The sequence below is a fragment of the Pectinophora gossypiella genome, chromosome 20, assembly GCF_024362695.1.
Source record: "Pectinophora gossypiella chromosome 20, ilPecGoss1.1, whole genome shotgun sequence".
Classification (NCBI taxonomy): domain Eukaryota; kingdom Metazoa; phylum Arthropoda; class Insecta; order Lepidoptera; family Gelechiidae; genus Pectinophora; species Pectinophora gossypiella.
The window spans coordinates 6,403,231-6,425,562 of NC_065423.1; the positions used below are offsets into that span (position 1 = coordinate 6,403,231).

Genomic DNA, 22,332 nt, shown 5'->3' on the forward strand with positions numbered 1-22,332 from the left:
ATAACATAAATAGCCTATATACGTCCTATTGTTGGGCACACACAGAGGACGCCCTTTAATCAACCGGAGCGCGGAAGGATATGGAGTATTATGGAGCATGCACCAGCTGTTCCAGTGCGGAAAAAAATTACTTGTTTCAAAGATTACTTGTTTTCTTTCGGCCTCAAATGAGAAGACAGGATAGAACATAATACTAAAAAAAATATATATTTAAGACTTCTGACCTTGACTATTTCATCGAGGACCCGGGTCCGTTTTTCCTTTATTTAAGTGTGCAGTGTAGTCGTTACATGAGCACAAGGGTCTTTAGCGGCTCAGTAGTAACCCTAATACCCCTTAATGAGCTCACAGATCTCATGACAACCCACACGAGAGAAGAAGAAGACTACATATCTAAATTCCTACATTCCAGGTGCACGAACTAACCGGCGAGAAGCTAAAGAACCGTGAAGTGGTCCACATCGACATCGCCAACGACCCCGTGGCGCCGGCGGACTACAAGCCCGAGACCGACCCCACCAAGTTCAAGTCCGCCAAGACCGGCCGCGGCCCGCTGGTCACGCCCACCTGGAAGAACGAGGTCAAACCCGTCATGACCTGCTACAAGCTCGTCACCGCCGAGTTCAAGTGGTTCGGACTCCAGGTGAGTGTCTGCACTAAGGTCGATGACCGAGCCCACCACTTAGTTGAACTTACAAGGCCCGTTTACCAATGCCAGCTTGGCCTTGCCACAGTCTGGACACTCCATACAAAAATTACATTATCACTGCCTTCGCGCAAGTGCGAGCGAGACAGGCAGCCCGCGCTCCCTTAATCCTTAACGACTTATTCAGACTAAAAGTAAGACACAGAGGGGGTGAGGTAAACCTGGCTCGGCACCGATACGAATTCGTGCGGGGCGGAGAGTGTCCGTTCTATATTCTTTATTATATGGCCTTGCCAATTCCTCATCCTTTTATTAGATATAAACACGAGTAACAAACACATTATTATTATTATGTGTGTTTACCATGTGACATGCAATAAATAAATAATTCTTGTTTGTGTCAGAAAGCTCGATGAAGCTTGGGTACTTAGTTCAACTTGCGATGGATGTACCTCAGACTACCGTCGTGAGCTTATGTTATGGTATTAAAAATGATCTTTCTTTTTTTTTTCAGAGTAAAGTAGAAAATGTCATCCAGAAATCAGAACGGCGGCTGTTCACCATATTCCATAGGTAAGTCAAATAGATATATCTTCTTGTATTCAATAGACTCTGTTTTTGTCAAAGAGCTCTTGAACATTGCATAGCCATCACCTAAAAAGTTATACTACACAAAGCCAACACAAATAGTCAAAAAACAGTCCGAAAACAAACTTTTCCTTCTTCTGTACATCACTGGGAAAAATGAGCCGTATCGCCGTCTATAATGGTCGAGAATTAATAACTAATCGGTGCAAACCCGTTTGAGAAGCAAGCCGTTGAACCACATGACCACAGTGGCTACATTTACATAATGGAAATTTAACCTAACCGTCGCAATTCCAGGCAAGTATTCTGCTCCATGGACGACTGGTACGGCATGACGATGGCCGACATCCGCGCCATCGAGGACCGCACCAAGGAGGAGCTGGAGAAGCTGCGCCGCGAGGGGGAGGTGCGCGGCATGCGCGCCGACAACGAGTAAGATGACAACACACCCAGCACGGGCCACTCTAACCTCATACACACGCGCTAACACCATACTTTATGTTAAAACATTACCAGCGTAGCACCGTAAGCGCGCGACTCTTTCGCGCCTCGATATACGTCACCCGTCACTCTCTCACAGTACTGCACAGAAAGAGACAGGTGATCTCTGTCGCGGCGAGAAAGAGTCGCGTGCTTACGGTGCTAAGCCCGCAGGTAGCTAGCTGACTAGGGCAAGATGCTGACCTGCGACAGCCAATTGTGCCGAAACTAAAAAAAGAATCTTGTGTTTTCTGCCAGTACGTCTTAAGTTGGGGTACTGTACTGACCAACGTTACGAGGTGTTATGTAACATTCTCATCGAGCATGTTACGCTGTGTTCGAAAATCGGCGTTAGAGTAACGCAAGAAATTAAAGATGACGATACGGCTCGCCACCTATCACGTTGGTCTAAAAGAAAGCTAAGTGAGGCGTGGGTACTTAGTTCATCTTAAGATGGATGTATGGCATATAGTCGTAAACTTAAAAAAAATATTTAGGAACCTCAGAAAACACTTATTGAAACTGGTGGACAAAACTTTATTTTAATTCGGGAACTCTAACCACCTTACAAATAAAAAATAACCCAAATAGTTTAAGTATTTGACAGCCAGCATAATTGTAAGATGGTAAAAATATTGCCATCCTCCATTTACAATGAGTGCAAGAAAAAGACAAGTACTTTTAGAATTTACAACCTAAAGAAAAAAAATTGGGTCGGTCAGAATCGGCAATACTCGATTACGTTGGTTCAAAACAATGTACGTTGGTTCATTAGAGTTCTCACATATAAAAAAACAAATATTAAAAAAAAAACAGAGGTAGTTATGTATAGCAGTCAGAGCGAGAGTATGTGTAAATATGCGGCTGCATTTAGTCTCTCCGCGTATTTGTCATAGCCCTCAAGAGTTATTTCCAGGTCTATTTCCGGTCCGTCAAATGGTTGGTAAAACTGTCTGCTTAATGTTTCGCAACTTGGCTGTCGCAGTAAAGCCGCCTAGTGAGCAGGCCTTATGTTATAACACATTCAGATTAGTTAGTTTGAAATGTCATGAATAGGAACGAAAGTATTTGGCATTAAGAGTAGTTGTTGACAGTACTACAAGAACCACGCCTCGCATCTCTCTTGTCACGTAGGTCAGCTGGAAGAAATCTCTTTGTTTTGAGATAAGCTTGCCTGTACTATCTGTTTTCTTTGTATGTTTCTTGTGTCTGTTTCATTGTGTACAAATAAATAAATAAATAAATAAACCACATTCTTAAATATTGTCTCTCTTCTAGCGATTAAAGAAACATGTAACAGTAACAAGACAAGTCTCTGCATAAGAGGATTTCAAATCCATGTTCTGGAATTCGAAAGCATTATGTTTGTAACGGCCAATACAAGATCCACCTAATCATAGTGTAATTGGCGCTGAAGGACGGATTCCTTTTAGACTGATGGAAAACAGAATACCAAAACTTCAACTGGCATTTTTTAAGGAACTATTTTTAATTATTTTTTAATGTATAATATTGTAATGATTTGAATGTATTTTTGGATGAGGCCAAAAAAAAAGCCAGTAAATTGTCTACAAAAATGTCACAACTGCTCATAATATAACAGAGTAGTAAAACTACTAATGCCAGTAGCGACTATGAATCGTTCATGTCACATTAATAGCAGACAAAGGTAAAATCTCATGTCGCTCTCACAAATCGTTCGATTTATTCTGAAACTTCAGTTTATTTCTAGATTTTTAAGTGAAATTATACTTAATTTGTGTATATGAGGTTCGTTGGTCGATCGGTTTACGGGATAGCAGAAACCTTCATATTTTCCAAACAGTCGTTTCAAATCTTAGACAAAAGTTAGTAAAGCATGCCTTGACATTCTATTTTCCATCCCATCCTAAACTTATTAACAACTAACCCATGGTGTAAGAAGACCAGGTATACTCAATCCTATGACAAGCCGCCATTGCTAGCCCTTTGATGACGTAAGTGTTACTACTGTATTACCATTAAATTGGTATCACCAACATTCCAAAGACGTAAATTTTATTATTGAAAATTAAGTGAATTACTGACTAATGTATTAAATTACTATTATTTGTCGCATATATAAAAATCATTACAACTGTAAGTAAATATTTTACTAAAAGTTCAAAATTTCCTTGCAAAGTAAATATAAAAACATTGGTCGTGGGTAATTTATTTTACAAAATGGCAACGCAGGGTGGGATGACGTCAGCTGGGCTAACCGTTGAAATGTTAGCTGTCACTTTTGAGCATACCTGGTTTTCTTATACCATGAACTAACAAATCATTACTAAATGACATAGTCAATGAACCTTGTGCAGTGTATGGATCCATACACGATCATGACGTCACCCACTTGTAAATAAGATCTGTGGAGCTATTGTGTTACTAACCCAGGTGGTCGGAACTATTTGATACTTTATTTCTTGTCGACTTATTCCTTCAAAAATAACGATTTCAATTACAGAAAGAAAGGCGCGCTGGACGACAAATAAATAACAAACGCCACATCTGATTGCCAGCTTGCACAATAGCACTGCAGGTTTCCTGGTCACGGGTAGACGTCAAGATAATGTATAAAAAAATAAAAATCGCGCAAAAATCCCGTTACATTGTTTTATTTTTTTATAACCTTATTTTTGGATTGTATATTTTTAAAAGAATATTTTTACCGTTACTTGACGTCTGCTACATGTGAAGAGTCAGTGTTGCTATGTAAATAATATTATTTTTGACTACAATTAATAATCTGTACACTGTCACGATCTGATCGCATCCTGTGCAACATAGTCACTCGACACTTCCACTAATGAATTAAATTACTAATAATAAAATTATAATATATTTGATGTTTGTAATCCGTCATGTTATTTCTAAGTCACTGGCAATTGTAATCTAAGTACTTTAGTGGCATAGTTGCCCCAAGTAATAAGGTGTTCTGCTATCCCGCGCTGCCGTAACGCAAATCTAGATGTATGCGTGGCGGCGACCGGGCACGATACACTGCGGAGTGAAGTGATACTGCGATGTACATCCGGCGTCGTCCACGCCGGCCGCGTGCTGGGGACAAGCTCGCTCACCCCCCGCCTCCACGAGCGACCGCTCGCCGCCGCGACTGCTGGCAGTCCCATTAAACTATCTCCAAATATCCAAATAGCTCTATGTTGTATCTAAAGAGTCTCACAGACTTCTATAACGCTAAACCAAAGCCATAAAACTGCATTTTATTGTCTATATCTATAGATATTTAACTCGGTAGACGCGGACTCACGAGGCGGGGGCAAATATTAGAAAAAATAACGTCATTGAGACGCGGTATAGATACTATTTAAATAATAACTAATAAGTCGATGTAGTCAGTGGTTAACAGGTAGTGTTGTCGTTACCTTATTAATAAAATGTCATTCGAGACAAATTTTTTGGACAACTATTCATTAGCAACGAGAATTGAAGATGTAAGGCATTTTTAGGCCCAAGTTGTAACGTGTCGCTGTTTAAAGTTCCGTTAGGTGTGTCCTGTGTAGAGCAGGTTCTTTGGCTGTTGTGTATTATAATAAAGTTACACTTGTAAGTACTTTCGCAATAGTACCAGGTAGTCGGGCACGAGGTTATTAGGAGAAAACTATATATCGGTGCAATATGTTTCGAGGCAACCCGAGATATGTCATGGTAGTTTGGTTATTTTAATAAATTGGGGTGTTGCAAGGTGAATGTTGCGCACTAACTAATAAAATAGGTAGGGGTCAGGAGAGGGGTACAGTGTCCACTGCGGGGGCCGGGGCGCGGTCGCGGTATACGGGTTCAGGTTGCAACACCCCCGGTTGTAGTGATCGCTTGTATATTTTATTGTAAGTTTTGTTGTTTAACAAATCAGTATTTTTAATATTTGTGTGACATTCCAGATTCTATATCGATGGTAACAGTTTATGAACATTTAGTTTGATTTGCGACTTAATTTTCTCCATTTTATGATAGCTCTCTCTAAGCTGTACGGAGTCAATCCAGTCTCAAATGATCAGTACAATGTCTTGTTTTATTTTTTGTTGATTTCACATTCTCAATGAAGTCACTTGTGTTCAATGTTCCTTCGATTTTGTTTCGATCATTCTACAACTCTGTGGCCGTGTATTTATATTTATTGTGCCGCCTCTGCGGAGCGCGTCGCGGCCGCCGCTACATTGTATATTGCAGTATATTTTCTGTACAAATGGCGTGATCCTTACCGCGAAGCCGCGCCGCTCTCGGCAGGGGCGACTGCTTCTTATTTGCACTTTTTAATTAAGTTTTTTACTTACGTTGTAATAAGTTTTACATCAAATACAGCGTGATATATATATTTGAGAGTAGTCTTTTATTAGTAGAAATTAGAAAATTGTTAGCAACCCGCTTTTAGCATCGCATAGAGCTTATGTGTTAATCTGTTAAATTTTTATATTTCTCGAACAATTTTTGATAGGTACTTAATTTTTCCTGACGAGAACATTTTTGAATCTTTATCTATCGTCGTGTAAGCTCTTTGAAATTAACTTTGTAACTTGGATTATCTCCCCGAGGTCACTCATGACAATATAACGTAGGTTTACTTCTCTCGGACCAATAATAACGGTCGAATTTTCACATTAACACCAGTTGGTTCGTAGCTCCTATAATACACCAAATATCGTATCCAAGAAGTCTACTAACTTAGTAATAATATAAACATGAATATTTAAAGCTTTTGCTTTGAAAATGTTAAAAGCCTATTTGTTGCAGTTACCAAATAAAATTAAGTACACACTCAATGGATTATTTTATTTTATTTTTCTAAACAGCCTTTATAGTATATGAGATCAACTATTTGTGGATATGTCCTTTGATGTATTTTAAAATGTAATGTTGACGTCATGCATGTTCCACGGTAAGTTATATTCCGTTGTGCTTGTACGGGGTCTCGCCGGGTTATATCAGTATTCTATAATAGATATCTTGTCTGTAGCACATTTAACGAGAAGAGGTATGCATACCTTAGCATACTTAGGACGCTAAAATTGTCAATTTTTAAATGTTTAGCTAAATAAAAGTTTTGAAGAGTTCTCGCATTGAAATGTAAGTAAATAATGTAATAAATAACATTTGTTGTAAAATGTACTATGAGTATTTTGAGGCCAACAGAAATAAAATAATTTGACCTGTTATGAATTGTTTGCATTGTAGTTAGAATGTAGATTTAGAACCAGATCCTTTTACGTTTGGACAGAATAAAACTAATGAGAAACAATACCAACTTGGTCGTTTATTGCAGCGAGGTAAAATAACAATGTTTCATTTTGGAAATAAGTAACAAGCTTAAGACATAATATTATTAAAATTAAAAAAAAAAAAAAGACATGGATGCAAGCTCGTTAAAATAAGCAAGAACCACATAATATATCACAGAACTGATATGGCGAAAGAAAAATGTTTTTTTTTAAATTTATAAATACAAGTTGTTGGTGAACAGTAAACGTTTAACGATCGAATAGTTTTTATTTATTATGATTTACTCTCATAAACATTTTTTTTAATAACAACATCCATACTTTTCATTTTACAAATGACTATTTCACATACAGGACATTTAACATTTTATTAATTATAATAATTTACAATCTCCTTAGTCTCATCTTATTGTAAAACATTTTACAATCACCCATCACTTTATTTTTATTTACATTATAGTACTTTACACAGAAAATGCGGATTAGGAATTGTAAAATCATTTTTTTAAATTCGGTTGATAAATATACAGCGACGTTAAACCGTTTTAAATTTCAACTTTGTACTTGATTGTTGGTTATTTTGTTTTTAAAAATCTATATTTTTGTATCTACTTGTCATGTATGCTTTTGAATTAAATAACTGGAGTAAAGGCATTGAGTAAAGTAACTCAAAGTAGATCGATAGTTTGATCAGTATAGCCCTTTGCGATCAAAAGCTTTGATCATTCGATTTTGCCTCTGCCTACAGGAGACTATGATTAGAATGAAAAGACAGAGATATAAAGTACATCGCTTCGTGCGAAAGAGACGAATAATGACATGCCTCTTTCGCACTAAGGGCGTTTTCTAACTATATCAGATTCTTATCCGTGATCCAAGTCCGATAATGACCACCAGCCGAACAGCCACTTCGAAATTCGGATAAGAATCGGAGTAGTGCGAAAACGGTATACAGGTTAGTACGAAAGAGACAAAAGCTATGTCACTCTAATGGTACATATTATGTCGTGGCCAGACCTTAGAATTGATCATTTCAGGATGTGTTCGACTATGTTCATTTCATGATATGATAGCGCATCATGAAATGATCAATTCTAGATCTGGCCACGACACATACATTTCAGGGTTTTACGCAACATACAGGTTTTTGAACATTTTCCTTCTCTTAATGCTTAAAATCGGAAAGCCTCTTTAATTTTTAACACATGGAACCAATATAATTGTAAGTATGAACATGATATCAGGCACCCTAAGACACCTCACCAATACTAATCGTGAAAGGCGAAAGTTCAGAGATGTATTCAACTGCTAATATTTCCAGTAATAATTAAGCAGTTTTATCCTGCAGTTACTTGTGCCACACCATGTAATAATTGACAAGTCAACTTAATGATAAGCCTACCTCTATAGGAATGAAGGGCGTGATTATGTATGTAAATATGATGCGGTATGCTCTTGGTTCTGCGATCGCTGAGACACGCAGTTCAGACAGCAATAATACAGGCTGGCGTCAAAGCAGAAAATTAAACCGAAAGTCTGATTTGGACGGGACTTAAACCCTTAGCTCTTGTCATTCATATAATCATCTAATGCGGAACCAGATGCGATACCAAAGTGCTTTCGTCACATTATTGTTTACGACATAGTATGATTTCAAATTGGATTTTATGCCCAGCTAATAGAGACTTATGAAAAATACCTTAATTTATTTTTGCAATTTTTGCGAAGAAGAAGACTGGTATCAAAACCGACGACCTATCAACATCTGTAATATACCTGTATATTAGTTGATAGGTCGTCTCGTCGATCGGGTGTTAGTGACACCATAACAAAAAAAAATGTCTGCTTGTCGGAAATGTTTTATTCTGATCTTGAGTTTTAGCTGCGCCGCAATGTATATCGAACTACGTATAAAGTAGTCTAGCGATTACTTGCGTTGTTCGATTTACATTACTTTGTCACTGTTATTTTTTAAATTTAAATTTGGGTTCTATGCAGCTTAAAACACAATATGGGACTGAAAATAATTCAAAAAGAAACTAAAAGAATCACAAATTTTCCGACGGGAAATTCCATTTTATATCAATTCAGAATCATGATCAGAATCATCCCTTAAGTTTTCATAACAGTGTCACTGACACCCTGTATGAAGCTGCTGTGATATCAAGCTAATCATCGACTTCAAGCTCCAACTCAATGTCTGCAAGGCTTATTCTCCTGAGCGTGTTGATGACCATATACCTAGAGAACATCACATACAGGTGGCGGAACCACACCATCTGTGATTTGTGACGTTTCATCGCCCGCACCACGCGCCGGCTCTCCGTCCAGCGAAGGAAGTATCTGCAATTAAGTAATAAGAATTCATAGACAATATATTTACATTACAGTGTATGAAATAACGCCTGCATGCATGCACTCACTACTTCTAGTAATGAGATACAATAAATAGATTAGATAATAATCATCAAAGGTTTTATAAAAAAAAAATACCAAGTCTTAAATACTGGAAATGATTTTGTTTGACACATACTACTAAAACTTGTAAGGATGTTTATTACTCTTTCAAAAAAAAAGGAAAAAAAGATTTTGATGAAACATCAGAATAATTATAATAATTTATATTTATATCCACAGACAAAGTTGCTGGCGGCTGCTATTATTGAATATAAAATAAACAATCTTAACTAACATAAGATTGTTCTTATCAGCTAATCATTATACCTATAATAAATCAATAGATAAGTAGAAGTCTACACATATAAAACCAACCATTGTGAAACTCACCTTTTGGAAGACAATACAAAACTAAGTGGAAGGTCTAGAAAAGCTATGTACTTTCTCAATACATTCACTGAGTCTAATGTGTAAACTGTGCATCCTGAAAATAAAACAAAATCATGATACAAAAAAATTAATATGTCTACTGATGTTTTGTAATTGAGGCTACTGAGTTGTTATAGCATTTGCTGCCAATTTACTACAGATTTTCTTTTATTTCAGTCAAATCAGATAAGAATTATTATTCATTTAGATACATGAATATAAGGTGAGCTTTTATTCTGTCTTTATCACATCATATAAATACTTACTTTTAGGCACCAGCTTCTCAACAAACATATAAGCAACTGCATAAAAAACTGCAGAATGGTTTGGATGAGAGGAGATGCCTCCTCTATCAAACGTAACAAGTGTGTCTATGTCTAATGACTCCAGCCTGTGTTGTATGAGTTTAGCAACAATGGGAACTGGCCACTGGCATTTTGGGTCATCTCTTAACCTTGTATCCATTATCAGACATATATTCTGACCTGGAACACCAAGTTCTTTGCAAGCATCCCATAGTTCTGAACGCCGTATTTGTCCTTTCCCCTCATAATTACCTTTAAACAAAAGTTCTTATAAAATATTGTTATATCTTATATGCATATTTAGTGCAAAAGAGAAAGGTATCCTTGAAAATGTAAATAAAAAAGAATTAAAAAATACCGTTAGTTAGGCAAAGTACATGTACATCAGCGCCCTGCTCGCACAATCTGAAGATAGTAGGCCCGAAGAACATGCATTCATCGTCCGGATGGGCCACAACCATCAGTACTCGCTTGGTTTTGAGCGCCCCGCGGGTCCGAGTCGGCAGCCGCCTTGCATACCGTCGATACACAATACAACATACCACCAAGTAACTAAACACCCAAACACTAATGTACAAAGCAAAATTCCGAAAATATAACAATGTTTCACCCAAAATTTTTAAATAAAACCTGTAGAAAAATTCTAGGTCATACTGCACTTCAGTGTCTAACATTTCTGACTAGAAAGTAGGAAACTTTCGATTTGCGCAATAACTAGTGGCGTAGCTGCATTTGGACGTAGAGTTTTTGTGGCTGTCCAGCTATTTACAACGTGATTTACAGGAATTTTGTAAATCCAAATTTATCGTCTCAATGCAGTCATTCTGACATTATAAAGTGGTGTTGCCAAGTTTCTAAAGTAATAAAATAAATAACTTAGTTTTACATTATAAGCCGGCCGCTAGATGGCAGTTTGGATGCCTGCTGGAAGTCACACACACACAGTCCCAGCACTAACTAAAGTTAGTCTTCCAAAAAATCATGAACGGGCTAAAGCCGAAATAAAAAAAAGTTTTTGACGTTTCTTTGATGATTTTGACATTTAATCATAATCATATTCAGCTTGAAAAATAAAATTCTATTTTGTTAGAAAAAAGTGTTTTGTCGTGAATTTCGTGTTGAGAAACATAACTAAAATGATACAGCCTGACTACCCTTCCGCAATGGGTTTGCTAGCCCACTTAAACTCTGATGAGTTGAAAGAAATGCTGAATGACGACACAAAGTTCGATACAGTGTTGAAGGATGTAAAACAGGTAGGTAATAAACAAAGCATTTCGATTGTATGAACTAGTTAGTATTAGTTTTCACGTATCAAAAGAGTTTAGCATTATTAAATATTTCACTTTATTTAATTATAATTACCAAAGCTTGGCAGGGCGAAAATGTAAACTGCATTAACTGTCGGAAAGAATGACTCATTCATAACAAGAGCAATAGTAATTTGTTACTTCCCTCTTTTCAAAGCTTTGCTTAATCTCCAAGTGCAACAGTTTATTGTATTTAACCGAACAATTATTTAAGTTTTAAATATTGAAACCACATTGAAACAATGTTTTAATTTAAGAGAATTATTGAATGTTAACAAAAAAAAAAGTAAACTTGTTTCATCTAATATTAAATAAGATAATCTAGTTACTACAGTGGTGGAAACTTGGAACATAGCACCTGAAGTAATGGTAGCATAAAATAGAAATATTTTGTGCTGACATTACTTCAGGTCCAATTTTAAAAGTAGATTGGATATTTAATTACCTAGATTTGTGATTTAATAAGCAAACAATATGATTTATCTACAACTAATGTATATTTTATATGCAAAAACTTCAAGCTAGTAATAATTATAAGTTTCTTTATTATTTATTGCAGGTAAAAGATTGGGATACAGAGAAAGAGATGATAATAGCGAGTAACAGGTCACTAGCAGAGTTCAACCTGAGCAAGGAGCCAGAGCTTGAGGAGTTGAAAGCTGAGGTTCAGCAGAAATCTGAGACTGGAGAACAGCTGTGCAGTCGCATCAAGGAGCTTCTTGATGAATACAGTAAGGGTCACATTACACACTATATTTTACAGTGGATTTGTTCATTGACATAAAATATTGATTATTAATTTGACTGTTTGTTTTTTTATATTTTTCAGAAACAAAGTCTGCAGGTATTTCTCCAGATACCACACAAGCTTTACTTCAGACAGCTGCAGCTGAAACTGAGGAGGAATCAGAAAACATAGCACAAGACTTCCTATCTGGAAAGATAGATGTAGACAAATTCCTGGAGGACTTTGAACCAATACGCAAGAAAATGCACCTTAGGAAATTCAAAGCTGAAAAAATGAGTGAATTAATCAGGACTGGCAGTCAAAGTTCCTATGGAAATGGACTAGCAAAGCCATATTTACCGTACCCAAGTTATGGACAACAAAACGTTCCAAGTGTGCCATACCCCATGGGCCCTCTCAACATGCCCATGCCAGGAATGTATGGAAATCATTTTTGAAGTTATCTGCAGGTTTGCAGTATAATAGGCCATCTACATAGCTGATTGTTCCTGTTGCTACAGTATAGTTTGCCATGTGAAGCCTGCTAGCCAATGCCAAGTTATGTCATCATGCTGGCAGGCTGCACACAACTTTGCAAACCACAGGGACACCCACACAAATGTGGACTTTTATTTTTTATGTTTTCTCACATTATGAAAGTCAAAATGTATTCTCAATACATTACAGTTGTAATGAAACAATGTGAAAAATAATTTTGTGTCAATTTTATTGTTAAGTGAAATGTTCATTAGTGTTACTTGAATTTTTTTTCGTATCTTTTCATTACATGGTCCGCTTCATGTTGGTGCTTGTAGTATTGTGATGTATAAATTATATGAACAATTTACTAAAAATAGTTATGTAAATTAAAGATCGTGCACCAATTTATAATTCCAATAGAAAAATATAATAGAAGAATATGTATAAAATTTCATCTCATCTCTAGTTTTAATTTGTATCTAAAAGGTAAATTAAGGAATTTTATTGTAAAACAGTAGTTTCATTTTATAGTTGTACTATTTTAAATATTGCTGCCTGAAATATGTAAATCATAGGCTAACTGGAGGAAATAAAAGATTTAACTGAAATTAAAATATATTTACTTTAAAACAACTTTCTAATTTCTAGATTTAAATATAGATTTATTGACTGGTAAAGCTGGGAAATGTGCAATGCCCGCCTAGTCAAGGTGAGTGTGGTTACAACCATAGAGATATAAATATCTCTTTCTGCATAATATCACAATTTTTCTATATCTATCAAGGTATGTACAATATATACAATGAATGTATTCTTATATGTTTTTTGAAAGAAAATATTATACTACGTAAAATATGAAGTCAATTTCACCAACTAATTTAAAACAACATGATTTATGTAATAATTTATACTATCAACTAGAAATTTCTTAATCCTTAACAGGAGTTTCTTCTGCTATTTTGGTTGGTTCTTTAGTAGCTAGTATATCCCTATCATAATCCTCTTTCCCTTGTACTACTAACAAAATGAACAACCCTCCCAGGGCAAATATTAGATAAATTAAGGTTTCTTGCTGATTTGATTTCATTTTATCCATTTGCTTGTATTGTTTCTTCCTGAGAAGTTCTCTTTCATATTGGGATTTTTTAAACAAGTCACCATAGTGATTTTTTGACCTGAAAATGAGAATAAAATATAATATTATAGAAACAAATATTCAACGTAACATTGTTGTAGATATTTAAGAGTCTGTGTAAGGTGTTGGTTGAATAACTTTACATAGATTGAAGAATTTCACATGGGCTGCAGTTTTTCTCAGTTTAATTTTCTTTTTCTGTGTAAAGTTGTTAAGAGGCCAAGTTTATAAATCTCATCTTACCAAGTGTCAAAGTCATAAATGGGTGTCCGGCCATCAATAGTAGGTATGACTCGTCGGTTGGCATGAGCCTTGTAGAACCTTAGGGTAGGGTCATCTGGCTCTGGTTCAGGTTGGTGAAACTCCACTGGGGGTTTGTGGACTCTACCACTACCACCTATGAGCCCTGCAATTGGGGAAAAACATTGTTTCCTTACTGGTATTTCATTGATAAAAGTTGCAATTTGTTATCTCCTTACAACTTTATTTATTGTGACTGCAATTGTGAGGAAGTTTATGCATGTATGTATTTTAATTAAGGGTATTTGGCTCAATGACCTGAAGATTACATTTAAAATTAAATTACGAAACTTTACCTTTATCATACATTTTCTTTAAATTGACATTGCCCAATACCTCATATGCTTCAGTTATAGCTCGAAATTTCCTTGCCGAGGCTTCATCCTGAAATATATTTTTTTGTTGCTCGTTAGAAATATGTGGGCTAAAATAAAACTTGTTAGAAATTCTTATGTGGGCTAAAATAAAGCAACAAAGTAATTATGTTCCAGTAAAATTGGTCTGAATACCCATTAAAGTTTAAATCTTGTGAAGTTTCCAGTCCAGCATAGCATATAGGTATCTTTGTAACAATTTACATATATGTTGCATATTTAGTTTTAATTTGTAATGTTTACTTTTTTACCTAATTTTTTACTCTACAGTCAAGGTCTTGTATGTGGTTATACAATCAAGTGTGTATATAACATTCTACTACAATAACTAATATTAAAAGAAAGCAACACGTGTAGCAAGCATTATATGCGTAGTAATTAGCAGATGCTCACGCTAGACTTATCCGGGTGGTATATTTTTGATAATTTGTAATAGGCTGATTTGATATCATTTTGTGTTGCCTTTGGAGTGATTTCCAAGACGTCATAATGACTAGCGCGGGTCCGTGGTGATGAGGTCACCGTCCGCACACTGTGGGGAGCTGCACCTGTCTTTAATAACTGAAAAATTCACGCAAACTATAAAAAAAACAAACAAGAGCATGATTATTTATAGCGCCATAATTTCCATTAGCTCATTACGTACGCGTTGAAAACGAACGCCTTTGACTACCGCCATTAGGTTTCGCCCGACCACTGATGTCATATAAGAATGTAAATTATTATAGGGCGTGAATTATTAACATCTTTGAATATGGGTTGGAAGAGGATTACGGAAATATAATGGGAGAGGGAAAGGAAAGAGGAATGAAGGAATGTCAAACTTAGCTGTCAACGTCATGTGGCAAAACAATGTTGCAGCGTTGACAGCAGCAGGTGGATTTCCGGTGATATAAGTCACTGAACTGATTCATATCTTTTGTCTATGGAACAATTTTGTGTGTGGTGGTCGTAAGTAGTATGTTATTGGGCATTCTAGACCATCGAAGTGAAGGGATTCGCGAAAATGTTCTTGGGCATTCTAGACCATCTTCGTTCAGTCGGATCGCTCGAGCGCCAACGCGCTATCGCGCGCGCTCTCGCGGATCCCTTCACTTCGATGGTCTAGAATGCCCAAGAACATTTTCGCGAATCCCTTCACTTCGATGGTCTAGAAATACCCAATAACATCGAGTGTGGTTCTTAATATTACGATCAATCGGTTAGCAACTACAACACTCACCAGTATAGCACGAGTCGATTTCATATCACATTTTTTTGAGTCTAGATTTTTGTCCTGGCTTTCTAGTCGTTTTTATCGTTAAAACACAAAACTTCACTTCGTTCGCTTGCGTTCACTCCGTTCCGTGTGGGGTTTTAACAATAAACTCGTCTAGAATGTTCAATTCACAAATTGAAAGTAGGTATATTCACACAACAATAAACTGTTTTAAAATAATTATCTAATCGACAACGTAAAACAGTATTACCACCGTTTGTGGTTGTCACAATTTCGAATTAGAATGCTCATAACCTACGGGACAGCATATCACATCAATATTTAAGTTTAAATAACATTGCGTCAAGAAATACATTTCATTGCTGTAAAAGCTATAACACGCAATAGACAAATTGTCATCGCTTTATACTTATAATGAAATTTGTGAAACAGAAACATGCTTTGAAACTACCTGAAATCTGTCCTATATCGAGCTCTGACACTCGACGTCATGGAAAACTATTGCCGAATACAATAAGGTGCATTATTTGTGGGCCATCTAATTGCGGCAAAACTAATTTAATGATTGGACTTTTATTGCATAAAAATGGTCTTCGTTATAGAAATTTATATGTATATTCCAAGTCTCTTTGTCAACCAAAGTATGAATATTTAGAAAATGTGTTAAAAATGGTACCGGGTGTATCATTTTATAAATTTCATGAAAAAGATGAAGTTCTAAGCCCGCAGGAGGCTCGTTCGAATTCTATAATTATATTCGACGACGTCGCCTGTGAAAATCAAAACAACATGCGGGATTATTTTGCTATGGGGAGACATAGAAATATAGATAGCTTTTATTTAAATCAGACCTATACTAAGATTCCTAAACAACTTGTTAGAGATAATTCAAATTTGATAGTATTATTTAAACAGGACGATATCAATCTAAAACATGTATACGATGAACATGTAGGCACAGACATGTCGTGGGCACAATTTAGAGAAATGTGTTCAAAGGTATGGAGTAACAACTATAATTATGTAGTTATAAATAAAGATTGTGGAAAAAATGAAGGGGGGTACAGGAAGATGTTTGATACATTTATAGTTTTTGACTAAACTGAAAATTCTGTTGTCTATCTCAAGTATGATAGCGTTCTCAACTTTGTCATCGTCAACCATATATATTTATAAATAGTATCACTTTAACCTCATTTACCTATTCGTCTCTACGCTGTACAAAGCAAAACACGTATTAAGCTATCTCTATAATGGAACAATCGTTAAAAAGACAGATAGTTAATGCTGCAGAGGCAGTGAAAAAGAAGGTTCGTAAGATGAGAGATATCCAGTCGGATAATGAAAAAGCACTGGAAACCGTTTTTAAGCCTATAGTTAATCCACTTAATCAAATTTTAAATAATTCCATGAATAACATAAAATCTAGTGGAGATGACTCTTTTGCTAATGTACAGTTGGATAAAACATTAATGCACAAAAATGCTTCTTCAAATGTAGAGGAACAATCTGATAACACCACCGAAGAAGATTCAGGGGATGAAAGTATTACAACTGATAATAATATAGATGAATCTTTCAAATCTATTGAATCTCATGGAAGTCCTCATAAAAATATATCGTCATGGTCTCTTTCTCCGGAAGTGTTTGAAGACGTTCCATTTGGTGCAAGATATGAACGTGGGAAACTTATGCTTGGCTCAGCCCGGTTGGTTATTGATGATAAGCAAATGTCAATAAATGGATGTATATATCAAATTACACCAGGTCTAAAAGAGTTACTATTCAAAAAAGTTCCTGATTTAAGCCTAATATCTGAAAACGATAAATCATATTATAAACAAATGTTAATAGACACAAACGCTCATCGACGAGATTATGATCCAAGAAAACCTATAAAAAGCAATAAAGGAAGGAAATATTTACAAATCATAAAACCAATGTTCAAATTAGCTCGTTCTATATCAGCAAACAGTACAGATGAGAGTGTTGCTAAAGGAGAAGGCTTACCAGTATTAAAAAAAATAAATAAAAATGTTGATTACATTTATTGGGATGATCCTAACGAATTAGTTGAGCGATTAAAATTATTAGTAGCTTCGCGAGAAGCTGGCAACACAGGATTGGATAATGAAATGATTTCCATAATAGAAGAATTGACAGAACGGGGAATTATCACCCAAAATAAAATATTAAGTGACAAAATATACCATTTTAGCAAGAATAAATAAATAGAGAAACACATGATTATTGTTTTAATTATAAACCAACCTTTCCTTAATTCAGACTATTAAAATGAATATTGATAAATTCGGCCACCACGTACATAAAAGGATGCGTTTATCCGACGTATTAAATTTTAGCGAAGAATCAGTACTTAAAGTAGAACACGGAGAAATCAATTTACATTTGAATAGAATGAGAGGTGTGAAGACTCCAACAGAATCCGATGATGTAGTGAATAAAGAATATGTTGATAAAATTACAACTAAATCTTACACAAAGACAGATGTAGACTTACTGATAAGTGCTTGTAGAAGCAGCATTCTAAAAGACGTTGATTCAAAGTTAAAAACTTTAAAAGCAGAGTTACCAGACGTTTTTGATCAGTATTTGAGGAAAAAATATAGCGAAAAGGTGAAACAACAAAATGATTAAAGAACAAGTTGTAAATGAAATTCACAGACCGGCACGAAGAAATTTTATTCGCCGTTCTGTAATATTAAAAGGAATTGATGATCTATGGCAAGCTGATTTAATTGATTTAAAACATTTAAAGAATTATAATAGGGGTCATAATTACATATTAGTTGTTATAGACTGTTTTTCAAAGTACACGTGGGTAATACCGCTTAAAACGAAGAATAAGGAAGAGGTGACTCGTGCTTTTGAGACAATAGTCAAGCATTCTTATCGAAAGCCTATCAACTTGCAAACTGACCAAGGAACAGAATTTTATAACACCATTTTTCAAAATTTAATGAAATCTTTATCTGTTAACCATTATTCAACATACTCTACTAAAAAAGCTTCTATTGTGGAAAGAGTTATAAGGACATTGAAAACCAAACTATACAAACTTTTCAGTCTTAATGGCAATTACAAGTGGGTAGGAATACCGTTAAATAAAATCGTGTGTACCTACAACAATACTAAACACCGTACTACACAGTTCAAACCAATCGACATCAATTATGAAAATGAACCAATCATAAAAAATAATATAACGAAAATCGGAAAAAATAAATTAGAAAAAAATGGTCATAAATTTAAAGTTGGTGACTACGTTCGTATAAGCAAATATAAAAGTAGTTTTAGCAAAGGATATACACCTAACTGGTCTACAGAGATATTTCGTATTAAAAAATGTGTAAATACGAAGCCAGTCACTTATCAAATTGAAGATCAAAAAAGTAACGAAATATTGGGAGGCTTTTATGAACACGAATTACAAAAAACTGCTTATCCTGATGTATATTTGATTGAAAAAGTTATTAAGAAAAGAGGAAATCAACTATATGTGAAATGGTTAGGTTTATCACAGGAAGAGAATAGTTGGGTTAACAAAAAAGAGATTGTTCAATAAATAGAACAGTTATCTCTATCTATTTTCATTATGTTTGTACCCATGCAAGGAGGAGGACTAATAAATAGTTTAATAAATAATTTACCGTTTGAGTTACACCTACCAGGTTACAACTATTGCGGACCCGGGACTAGGTTAAAAGAACGATTATTGCGAGGTGATATAGGTGTTAATGAACTTGACGAAGCCTGCAAACGCCACGACATAGCATACTCGAATTATAGTGATTTACATAATCGTCATCAAGCAGATTTACAACTTTTAAATATGGCTAAAGCACGACTCAAAGCAAAAAACGCTGGGAAGGGTGAAAAACTCGCATCATGGCTGGTCAGTAAAGTTATGAAAACAAAATTAAAAACGGGATCTGGTATCACAAGTTTTAAAGGTTTAGTTTCTCGAATAAAGTCACACATCAAGAAACTGAAACCTAAAGATAATAAGTCAGTGGTAAAATATGCATATTTAGCTGCAAAAAAAATCTTTAAAAATCATAAACATAAAATTCGTTTACCACGTGTTATACCTATACCGAAAACAGGAGGAATTTTACCATTAATTCCAATATTTGCTGGCTTATCAGCCTTAGGCGCTTTAGCAGGCGGTGCAGCTGGTGTTGCTAAAACTGTAAATGACTATAAAACCGCTCAACAGAACTTGCGTGAAACAGAACGTCATAATAAGGTGATGGAATCGGTTGCAATCGGTAAAGGTTTATACATGAAACCTTACAAGAAAGGAAACGGATTATTCATAAAATGTACCAAATCTTGATGAAAGAGCTACCTAATCGAGCATTAACAAATATTGATATTATGAAGTATGCCAAAAATATTCCTTATTTTCGTGCTGTTTATATGAAAGATAGGTTGCCTAAAATTCCAAAAAAAATTGAATGTGGAATTATTAATTTAGACAATTCAGAAAATGAAGGAACTCACTGGGTTGCTTATGTAAAAATAAATAAATATTGTGAATATTTCAATAGCTATGGGGATCTTAAGCCTCCACTAGAACTAATAAAGTATTTAAAGAAATGTAACATATATTATAATTACAATAGATATCAGAATTTCAATAGTGTAAATTGTGGTCATTTGTGTTTGGCATATTTAGTTGACTTTTGGAATAAATATATATAACATGGAACATTGTTTTATTTTATGTTAATAGTAAAATGTCCTTCACACTGTCAATTACTGGTAACTCATCAGCTTTATCGACTTATTATTCACCTGCAATACAGCTAGACGGTGAATATGAGTGCGCTTTGTTGTATTTATCTACATTTAATTCGATTCCTAATATCGATAAAAGAAACAACCGATTTATATATGGTGATAATGAATTAATTGAAATACCTGAAGGAGCATACGAGCTACAAGACATAAATGATTACTTGAAGGAGAAAATAAAAGCATCTGCCTTTAATCTGCAGTGTAATAATAATACTCTACAAACCTCAATTTTTTGTACAAAAGATATACATTTTGATAAAGAAAATTCGATTGGTAAGTTGCTAGGATTTGGAGCACACGTTCTAAAAGCAAATATAATGCACACCTCTAAACACCCAGTCGACATTCTGTCAACAACGGTGGTAAGAGTTGAATGTGATTTAGTAAGCGGATCATATATTAATGGAGAACCTAGTCACATTATACATGAATTTGCTCTTAATGTGCCTCCTGGATACAGAATAGTAGAAGTTCCTAAAAACATTATTTATTTCCCCGTCAACCAAAAAAGTATCAGCTGCATACATATAAAATTATTAGATACTTCCAACAATCCTATCAACTTACGTGGTGAAGAAGTACAGCTGTATTTACATCTCAAGAAAAAATGATCGACTATAATAAATACACTACACAACAAACTAAAAACATCAGTCATCGCCGAACTATCTGCAAAGATACAGCCAAGAAGAAGGCAAAGTTAACTAAAGAAAACAAGGACTTTTTAAAAGCAATTGGGTTGTTAAAATGAATATTTTAGACATTTCTTCAAAGCCTGCTTACGACAACACAATAGATGGTGTCGAATACCATTCCTACAAACCATATATAACAAGTTTCAACAGGAATGATGAAATTCGAATACCTATAAACCAGCAAGATTTATGTATTTTACCATCAGCAAGCACTTTGTATTTGGAAGGGGTTGTAAACGTCCTGAAGCCTGGCACACCAGAACCGATATCGGCATCAAGTATTGAATTTACAAACAATGCTTTACTGTACTTATTCCAAGATATTAGGTATGAACTCAATGGAGTAGAGATCGATAGAGTTAAAAACGCGGGAATTACAACTACAATTAAAGCTTTACTATCTATGAATCAAAGCGATTCACGTGTGTCTAAAGTATGGGGCTGGGATATTAATGGTACTAAAAATGTAAACAATGGACGTTTTTCAGTTTCCATTCCTCTTACTCATATTCTTGGCTTCGCGGAAGATTATAAAAAAGTAATTATTAACTGTAAACATGAACTAATTCTGTTGCGAAGTAATACGAATCTCAACGCAGTGAAACTTAATACGGGTGAATACGTTGAAAATGTTCACATTGATAAAATAGTATGGCGTGTCCCTCATGTAAAAGTTTCTGATATAGAAAGGATTAATTTATTGAAACTCTTGGAAAAAGATCGTGGAATTCAATTAGTATTTAGGAATTGGGATTTGTACGAATATCCTTTACTTCCACAGACTACAAAGCATACCTGGTCTATAAAAACGTCTTCTCAAATTGAAAAACCAAGATATGTAATTATAGGATTGCAAACGAAAAGAAAAAATAATGCAAATGCAGATATGTCTAGATTTGACCACTGTTACTTGCGTGACGCTAAAGTCTACCTCAATTCTACTTACTTTCCGTACGAAAATATAAATGTTGATTTTGCCGGTTATAAAATTGCTTTATTATATGAACAATATGTGAGATTCCAACAGTCTTATTACGGACGGCGAGCAGATCCTTTGCTAAGTGCTAAAGAGTTTAAAGAGATAGCTCCTCTCTTCGTCATTGACTGCTCACGCCAAGTCGACAATCTAAAAACAGGATCCGTGGACGTTCGGGTTGAGATAGAAAGT

The 22,332-nt window shown here is 35.2% G+C and overlaps 5 protein-coding genes across 6 annotated transcripts in view; 2 read left to right on the plus strand and 3 right to left on the minus strand.

The window, feature by feature from the left end:
• Nucleotides 1–6,509, plus strand: part of LOC126376048 (phosphatidylinositol transfer protein alpha isoform) — a 43,664-nt gene extending 37,155 nt beyond the window's left edge. Inside the window, exons 6-9 of one of the 2 annotated variants that reach the window (XM_050023211.1) lie at nt 413–643; nt 1,161–1,219; nt 1,532–1,666; nt 4,200–6,509. In XM_050023211.1, coding sequence (XP_049879168.1) covers nt 413–643; nt 1,161–1,219; nt 1,532–1,666; nt 4,200–4,227 — 453 coding nt within the window. In that variant the 3' untranslated portion in view covers nt 4,228–6,509. Of the gene's footprint in view, nt 1–412; nt 644–1,160; nt 1,220–1,531 lie in introns of both variants that reach the window. The other variant, XM_050023212.1, reaches the window with a different exon arrangement.
• Nucleotides 1–22,332, minus strand: part of LOC126376000 (glucose dehydrogenase [FAD, quinone]-like) — a 142,887-nt gene that overhangs the window by 80,765 nt on the left and 39,790 nt on the right. The gene's annotated exons all lie outside the window — the stretch shown is intronic.
• Nucleotides 6,985–10,923, minus strand: LOC126376045 (N-acetylglucosaminyl-phosphatidylinositol de-N-acetylase). The gene is made up of 4 exons (XM_050023206.1): nt 10,459–10,923; nt 10,062–10,352; nt 9,757–9,850; nt 6,985–9,312 (listed from the first exon to the last, which is right to left on the minus strand). The coding sequence occupies exons 1-4, from the start codon at nt 10,772–10,774 to the stop codon at nt 9,138–9,140; spliced, it is 876 nt and encodes a 291-aa protein (XP_049879163.1). The 5' UTR covers nt 10,775–10,923; the 3' UTR covers nt 6,985–9,137.
• Nucleotides 11,099–13,231, plus strand: LOC126376063 (vacuolar protein sorting-associated protein 37B). Its single transcript, XM_050023228.1, has 3 exons — nt 11,099–11,356; nt 11,970–12,141; nt 12,240–13,231. The coding sequence occupies exons 1-3, from the start codon at nt 11,237–11,239 to the stop codon at nt 12,593–12,595; spliced, it is 648 nt and encodes a 215-aa protein (XP_049879185.1). The 5' UTR covers nt 11,099–11,236; the 3' UTR covers nt 12,596–13,231.
• On the minus strand, nt 13,221–15,264 carry LOC126376057 (dnaJ homolog subfamily C member 30, mitochondrial-like). Its single transcript, XM_050023223.1, has 5 exons — nt 15,073–15,264; nt 14,820–14,987; nt 14,349–14,436; nt 13,996–14,158; nt 13,221–13,792 (listed from the first exon to the last, which is right to left on the minus strand). The coding sequence occupies exons 1-5, from the start codon at nt 15,130–15,132 to the stop codon at nt 13,546–13,548; spliced, it is 726 nt and encodes a 241-aa protein (XP_049879180.1). The 5' UTR covers nt 15,133–15,264; the 3' UTR covers nt 13,221–13,545.

Bases quoted from the DNA above. Each gene is read 5' to 3' on its own strand.
- LOC126376045 (XM_050023206.1), bottom strand. From the start codon at position 10,774: ATGTTAGACACTGAAGTGCAGTATGACCTAGAATTTTTCTACAGGTTT. The intron at 10,353-10,458 runs GTATTTTTTAAT...TTTTGTTTAAAG, and splicing joins TGTACTTTGCCTAACTAACG to GTAATTATGAGGGGAAAGGA. The intron at 9,313-9,756 runs GTGAGTTTCACA...ACTTAATTGCAG, and splicing joins TTTGTATTGTCTTCCAAAAG to ATACTTCCTTCGCTGGACGG.
- LOC126376063 (XM_050023228.1), top strand. From the start codon at position 11,237: ATGATACAGCCTGACTACCCTTCCGCAATGGGTTTGCTAGCCCACTTA. The intron at 11,357-11,969 runs GTAGGTAATAAA...TATTTATTGCAG, and splicing joins TGTTGAAGGATGTAAAACAG to GTAAAAGATTGGGATACAGA. The intron at 12,142-12,239 runs GTAAGGGTCACA...TATATTTTTCAG, and splicing joins GGAGCTTCTTGATGAATACA to AAACAAAGTCTGCAGGTATT.
- LOC126376057 (XM_050023223.1), bottom strand. From the start codon at position 15,132: ATGACATCAGTGGTCGGGCGAAACCTAATGGCGGTAGTCAAAGGCGTT. The intron at 14,437-14,819 runs GTGAGCATCTGC...AATATATTTCAG, and splicing joins ACCACCCGGATAAGTCTAGC to GATGAAGCCTCGGCAAGGAA. The intron at 13,793-13,995 runs GTAAGATGAGAT...TCTCATTTTCAG, and splicing joins ATTTATGACTTTGACACTTG to GTCAAAAAATCACTATGGTG.